General features: G+C 37.2%; 1 protein-coding gene across 1 annotated transcript in view; it reads right to left on the reverse strand.

The window, feature by feature from the left end:
- Window positions 1-7,610, reverse strand: part of LOC107548347 (kelch-like protein 2) — a 40,410-nt gene that overhangs the window by 19,615 nt on the left and 13,185 nt on the right. The window contains exons 4-7 of the mRNA XM_016229005.1: window positions 5,108-5,270; window positions 4,857-4,966; window positions 1,269-1,385; window positions 1,030-1,179 (exon numbers count right to left, since the gene is read on the reverse strand). Of these exons, the coding sequence (XP_016084491.1) occupies window positions 1,030-1,179; window positions 1,269-1,385; window positions 4,857-4,966; window positions 5,108-5,270 (540 nt within the window). The remainder of the gene's footprint in view (window positions 1-1,029; window positions 1,180-1,268; window positions 1,386-4,856; window positions 4,967-5,107; window positions 5,271-7,610) is intronic.

The raw sequence follows: 7,610 nt of genomic DNA on the forward strand, positions 1-7,610 counted from the left end.
TCAAACCCGTAAGACCTTCGTTCATCTTCGGAACACAATTTAAGATATTTTTGATGGAATCTGAGAGCTGTCTGACCCTGCATAGACAGCAATACAACTGAAATGTTCCCAAGTCCAGAAACGTAGCAAGGAGATCTGTAAAATAATCCATGTGACATCAGGAGTTCAACCGTAATTTTATGAAGCTACGAGAATACTTTTTGTGCACAAAAGAAGAAGAAAAAAAAGACTTTATTCAACAATTAGTCTCCTCTGCATCACCCTGTAGCGCCGTTTTGGAGCGTATCAGCTGAACGTAAACAGCGTATGCTGTTCTGTGTCAGGTGCGTCACGCCGGATCTGTTTCCTACGTTGTTGTGATTTGATCTGAATGAAAACCGCGTATCTGTGTGGCGCAGCTGACACAGAACAGTATACGCTGTTTACGTTCAGCTGATACGCTCCAAAACGGCGCTACAGGGTGATGCAGAGGAGACTAATTGTTGAATAAAGTCTTTTTTTTCTTCTTCTTTTGTGCACAAAAAGTATTCTCGTAGCTTCATAAAATTACGGTTGAACTCCTGATGTCACATGGATTATTTTACCGATCTCCTTGCTACGTTTCTGGACGTGGGAACATTTCAGTTGTATTGCTGTCTATGCAGGATCAGACTGCTCTCAGATTCCATCAAAAATTAAATTGTGTTCCGAAGATGAACGAAGGTCTTACGGGTTTGACACGACATGAGGGCGAGTAATTAATGACAGAATTTTCATTTTTGGGTGAACTAACCCTTTAATTTTGTTGAAACCAAATATAATTTAAATCGCTTGGTTTAATAAAAAAATTATGACTAAAATGTCCACATCAGAGACATGGACTAGAGATTTGCACCCATTGTAAGTTGAGCCAAGAGGTTCAGATATGTGACAAGAGTTTGAATCCAGCTTGCATCATGTTCCCAATCTCCATCCACTGACTTCCTGCTCTTTACAGCTAATGAAAATGTCAAAAAATAAAAATAAAAAATCAAGACTGTCCAGACAAACCTTTGGGTAGCTGATGGGTATTCTCACTCTGGTGCGGATGGTCTTCATCGTGGAGCGCTGCTCGGCCGGCAGCAGGTGGTACTTCATGGCTTCAATTAGATAGTCTTTACAGGCGCTGCTGTTCTTCACTAAAGTTTCCTCCTCCACCCTCTACACACACACACACATAAAATTAAATAAAAATGAAAGAACATCAAAGCAAATATTCACTAACGCATTACTCATGCACACACATATACCTGTACGAGGTATTCTCTGGAAAGAAGAGGCAAGCGAACATTTTCCATCAGATGAGCCATGTGTTCCTGACGCACATCTTTATCATGCGTGACCCAAGCTATGACCGCTTCAAACACCTATAAACACCCAGGGAAAGTTTAATACCTGTCTCATCTGTTATACCTGCGAATTAATCACAAATCATCAGCATGAAATACAGGTGTAAACTAGGGATGGGCGATACCTCTTATTTAATTTCCGATCCGATATTTTCAAGCCCAGTATCGTCGATATCGATACCGATACTTCTAAACTAAACTGATCTTTTAAATTATTAAAATAATATATAATCAGTAATTATACTCAATATTAGATTTTAAAGCAGTGTTTTTTAACATTTCATAGCCTTTTTTTGCTTACACTGTCAGAAATAAAATATACTATAATTGTATTTTAGCCCATTACTGGAGCAGTAACCTCAAAGGTGCACCTATACCCCTAAAAGGGAGCATATTAGTACCATACAAGTATGCATGCTTTAAGGGTAGATAAGTTTCAAATGTGCACCTTTGAGGGTACCTCATGAAAAAAAATAAACATGGTGTTACATAAGTACTAAAATGTATTATTATTATTACCATGGTAAATTTGTGGTTACTGCAGTTTTACTACAAATACTGTGGTAAACTGTGGTTACTGTAATAAAACCATGGTTAACTTTTGTAAAAGGCTGCCAAGCTGTTGTACCCCTAAAGGTGAAACTTTTGCATATTTTTTCTGACAGATTTATTAACAGCAATTACAGAACATAACACAATCCATTTGAACTTTTAACAACCAGTTTAAATACATTTACTTACACAAACTAGCCAATTTAAAATGAATATTACATGTACACAAAAGTTTGGGGTCAGTAAGATTTTGTAATATTTTTTCAAGTATCATGCTCACCGAGGCTGCACTTATTTGAGAGAAAAGAAAAAAAAACAGTAAAAGCAGCAATATTGAGAAATATAAAAATTTAAAATAATTATCTTCTATTTTAATATACCGTATTTAAAAATGTATCCCTAGTGTAAAAAAGTTACAAAACATTTTGACATCTGATAACTGCAATCATAGATATGTATAGGTAGATGCCACATTCGACCGTTCCAAACACGTTGACGCATCCGCCATCTTGGAACAGTCTATATGTCGTCATTCACGATAAAAATCAATGAGTTTCAAGACGCAACAACATTGAGCAGCATCTGGTTGTAAAAACTGCCTGAATTTAAATTCCTAAAGAAATTGGATAAACTTTCACAGGTAAGAATGTGTTGGTTTTTTAATATGTATTAACTCAATACTAAAGTACTAAAGTATTAGTACTTTTAAATGCTTTGTTAGTTAACAGCTTCGTCTTGTTGTATTGTGTAGTTTAGCAAAAGCATCTTCTGAAGTCGACTGAAGATATAGATATTCATACATGCATATAACTACAGTTGCAGTGCAGATGCACCGGCAACTTGCTTTCAAGTGTTTACAGACATCACAATATGGCGAATGGCTTACATATAGCAGACCACAGAAACAGCCTCTAATAGGGCATGTATTTATACATATCTATGACTGCAATAACCTACAAAGATAGTCAAAAATGCATGTTACCACATCGCATTAGTAGTAGTGTAGTGTGAACACTAATACATTGTGGATAACATCAAAGCACCGCCCACTCAGCTGTCAATCATTCCATTGCACAATAAAGAAAGTAAAAATAACTTCAAAAATCTTGTTTAAAGTGCCCCTATTATGCCATTTTTAAGGTTGCTAATATTGTTTTAGGAGTCTCCTAAAACAGGTTTACATGCATGCAAGGTCAAAAAACACATTAGTTTTCTCAAAAAATAATTTTAATTTTACCTAATTTCGAAATGATTCATAAACGACTCGTGCGAAGCAGTTCAAAGAATCAGTCTCCCTAAACCCCTCCTTTCCGTGAGCCCTCACTGCTGTGATTGGTCAGATGGCGCAGTCCTTTGTGATTGGTCCAGAGCCGTAGAGAGATTGGCTCTGGATTGGTCTACCACGTACAGCGCATGTCGGAAACGAAACATTACCATGACGGAATGACAGCCCTGGAGACTTGTCAATACATAGAAAAGATGGTATGGAATGTACCTTACCAATTCGAGCCAGAGTCTGATGATGAAAGAGTTGAACTGGCTGATCGACAAGAGACTGATTCGCAAGCATGACTGGAGCAGGACGTTTCTCAGTGGTAAGTGTCAAGTATTAACAAGTTTGTGGTAATTATAAGATGTGATAAAACAAATGTACTCTCACAGCTTAGGATACAGTGTCTTCTCGACATGATGTTAACCACATGTAAATTTTACTGTTTGTGGGCGGGCAAGTTGAAGTTGGCGACGTAGAATGTGGGCAGACATTATGCAAATGTGTTACTTCGTGACGTAGAGCCGTAACAGAATAAGATTCGAATTCCTGACGACTCGTTTAGGCAATTGCGAGCCGACTCTTTTATTCAAAATTATATTCGAAAAGGCATAATAGGGGCACTTTAAAACACATGCCAAATTTTTAGAAACATACTCTTTGTGTCTGTTTTGTATGTTTGTATAATTTTACCATAACAATATAATGATTATAAAAAATGTAATGTGGAGCAACCATCAAGTAATAAGTAATAACCTATTTCCATCATATTAACATATGATGTTTTTTGGTTCAATTAGAATTATTTATATGCTATAATAATGGTTACTAATATTTTGAGTTAGCGGTTTTTTTAATATTTAGATTTCCAGTTTTAGTTTTATGTTTTTATGTAAGTTATGTGATTTTGTCATTTTAATTAGTTTTTGTTTTTTAACATTTACTAATTCATTGTATTATTTAAAATACAGTTGCCAAGGCAAGTTTTTCATCTTATATTTATATTTCATTTTAATGCAGCTTTATTTCAAAAAAATTATAACAAACCTATAACAAAACATTTTTTATTAAATAGTTTTAGGATTAGTTCATTATCGTAACACTTTGCCTTGTGATAACAAGGTCATTTATCAAGAGACTTATTGACCTTGACACATAGTCATTAGAGTTCGCAGGGCTCTTCTGTATGATATTATTTTCTGTTATTCTCATCTTTTCTTCAGAAATAAGCATTCGGTCAAAATTGAAATGCATGTAGTCACAAAATTAAACGCATTCTCAAAATCTGAACAAGTGATCACAGGAGATGTTTCTGAGATGCGTGTCAATACCAGGTTTAAATAGCATTCTAGAGACGGATGTTAATACCAGGTGGAACAAGCCAGATGTAGAACTGAAATGAATTCATTAAAATACAAAATATGGTATCTTTAGAAGCTGGTGTTGCCATGGCAAAAATACAGCATGGTGCCCACGCCTTGCATCTTCCAACTCCTGTTTCCATGACGACCAACAAACTCTCATCAGCAGCTACAGCTATTCCCATAGTATTATTGTACCAGCAGTATGTTACCATGGCAACAGAGCTGCTAATGTCTGCATGATAAAATCACATGTGTGCTGCTATAGTTACAGCAACACAAGCCTCTCATCATGCGTGACGTTACCTTTTCTTCTGACGGAATGGTCAGTTTGTCGCTTGCTATGAGGCTGCACACTTGCTCCATGCCCAGATTGAGAAACTCTTCACTCTGCACGACCTCTGAGAAGTGTTGCTCTGTGAGTGTTAGTGAGTGGGAGAGAGATCGAGACCGTCAAACAGAGTTACCGACACACATCCAATAAGAAACATCACTATTGTGACTATCGTGTGTGTGAATTTCTTGCTTGAGTTTCTCTTTTAAGGAAGGACACACACCGGCGTACGTGTTGGCGAGATTGAGCAGCTCCATGCAGGCGTGCAAATCGGCGAAGGCAAGGATACCGAGGCAGTTGGTTGGGTGAAGTTGAGTTATGAGAAACTCGCAGCAGGCCTTTTTAACTTCCTGTAGCTGCAGCAGACCAGCGGCGGGCAAGAGCACCTAAACACACACACACACACACACACACAAACACACAGAGAGAGAGAGAGAGAGAGAGAGAAAGAGAGAAAAGACCTCAAAAGAGCCCTTCAAAAAATTTGTCTGCTGTATTTTTCCTTGTCCTGGCAAGAATTTTACATGCATTAAGGTAATTTTTCTAAATGGTGCTAAACTGTTTAAAACATCAAAAAAATGTAGTTCAGTTATTAGTTCAATAACCATTTTTTCACATTGAACATCCTGTTTCACTCAAAAATACTTACGTTTACATACATAAAATGGTTTGCAAATGTCATTTTTTTGACTTTAAGGAAGCTGTTTTTAACCCTCTGGTGTTGTTTGGTCATTTTAGACCGGGATTTTTTTTTTAAAGAATATTTAACAATCGCTACTTCATCGGAATGGTACGAAACTCAGTGACTTTTGTGGCAGTTGCTATGTGACCACAAAAAAAATGTATGGAGTTGATTCGAAAAAGCTAAATGGTCTGTTGTTCACGGTCAAAAATGACCATCACAATGAATGGGAAATATGCAAAAATACATCGATTTTTTTTGTGTGTGCAATCTATAAATCATTCATGATGCAGAAAAAGAGTGCACTGCAATGAAGGAGTGACACTCTAAAATATCATGAGTGCAAAATAGACACACTCCACCCCCACCCCCCCATAGGCACACATACTATATGAACTAGTGTGGCTGTAACACAAAGCATGTTTTTGCAAATGCGTGAAATAAAATCAATAATTCATCCAAACATGCAGTCAAAACACAGACACCAAGGAAGGGGTTACACACTAAAACATCAAGAGTACAAAACAGACACACACACTATTATACACACACAAATGAACTGGTGTGGCTGTAACAATATGGCAAAATTGAGCCAGAAGACTCAAATAAGAGGTTGAAATCAGATTGATTAATGAATTATTTTGTTGAATTTTGATGTTATGTGTAACAAAATGTCATTCTCTGTGTTCGAGTTTGACTGTAGTAAAATTAGACATCTGACATTAAGACTGTAGACATTTCAAACCAAACTTTCAAACAAATACAAATCTAAACCTTTACAAAAAGTTGTCTTTGACAATGTCTAAATATATATCCAAATCCACAACTTAATAAAATAAGTCTTTAAGTCTTTTATATAGAGCAATATAGGAATCTAGTGGCTAAACCATGGAGTTGTAGATGTTTTCTTTTTTTACTCCCACCAGATGGCACTAATCTGGCTTCAAAAATTGGATTTTAAAGGCAATGGGCCTCATTTACAAAACGAACGTACGACAGAAAATTGGGCGTACGGTCGTTTCAACGCAAAACTTGGAATTGATCAATATGGACGTGAGCGGTGGCTACGATCAAATCTCACGTCTGGGGCCTGATGTATAAACGTTTTTTCCACATACATATTGAGATTGATAAAAAATAACCTAGCGTAAACGTGCGCACCGTACGGGTACTCTAGACCGTGCATACGCACTCTTTTACTGGCCTAATAACGAAGCCTAATGATTTCAGACTCTCTTTTCCTTTCAATAAACACATTTAGATTAAATATTCTGCTCATTAATGGAGTTAAGCATTGACATTACATAAAGTCATTATTCAAAAGTTAAACAAAAAATTTAGACCAATTTGTATTGGATGCGCTGTTTTTTAATCACTTTTCTTGTTGCATGCTGTTTTAATGGCAGCGAGGACTGCTAGGCACATAGTAATGTTTCTTTAAATTGCAGATCTCATGTTAAGAGAATTTGTTTTTAGCAAGAACATCAACAATGCACACTTACTTCGATATTGTGGCAGACACTGCTGGATTCGGTGGTCGAACGGTTCACTGGCAAGTTTAAATAGGTCCGAATATATTAGCCTACTGCACAACCAAGGCTGCACGGAGGTGTTTATTTCGCGAACATTATGAAAATAGCATTGTGATTGAAGGATAGAATCTGAAGCAAACGATAAGATTTGCACGTTTCTTTTTTATACTATTTTGTCACTGACGCGTCAGACAATTATGTACACTTATTTACACACACCGTATTTCTAAAAATAAAAAAGTGACGTGACATGTGGCAAAGTATGGTGACCCATACTCAGAATTAGTGCTCTGCATTTATCCCATCCAAAGTGCACACACACAGCAGTGAACACGTACACACCGTGAACACACACACGGAGCAGTGGGCAGCCATTTTTTTTTTGCTGCGGCGCCCGGGGAGCAGTTGGGGGTTCGGTGCCTTGCTCAAGGGCACCTCAGTCGTGGTATTGAAGGTGGGAGAGAGCGCTGTACATTCACTCCCCCCACCTACAATCCCTGCCGGTACGAGAC

Source organism: Sinocyclocheilus grahami, unplaced genomic scaffold (genome assembly GCF_001515645.1).
Source record: "Sinocyclocheilus grahami isolate Dianchi unplaced genomic scaffold, SAMN03320097.WGS_v1.1 scaffold346.1, whole genome shotgun sequence".
Classification (NCBI taxonomy): Eukaryota; Metazoa; Chordata; class Actinopteri; order Cypriniformes; family Cyprinidae; genus Sinocyclocheilus; species Sinocyclocheilus grahami.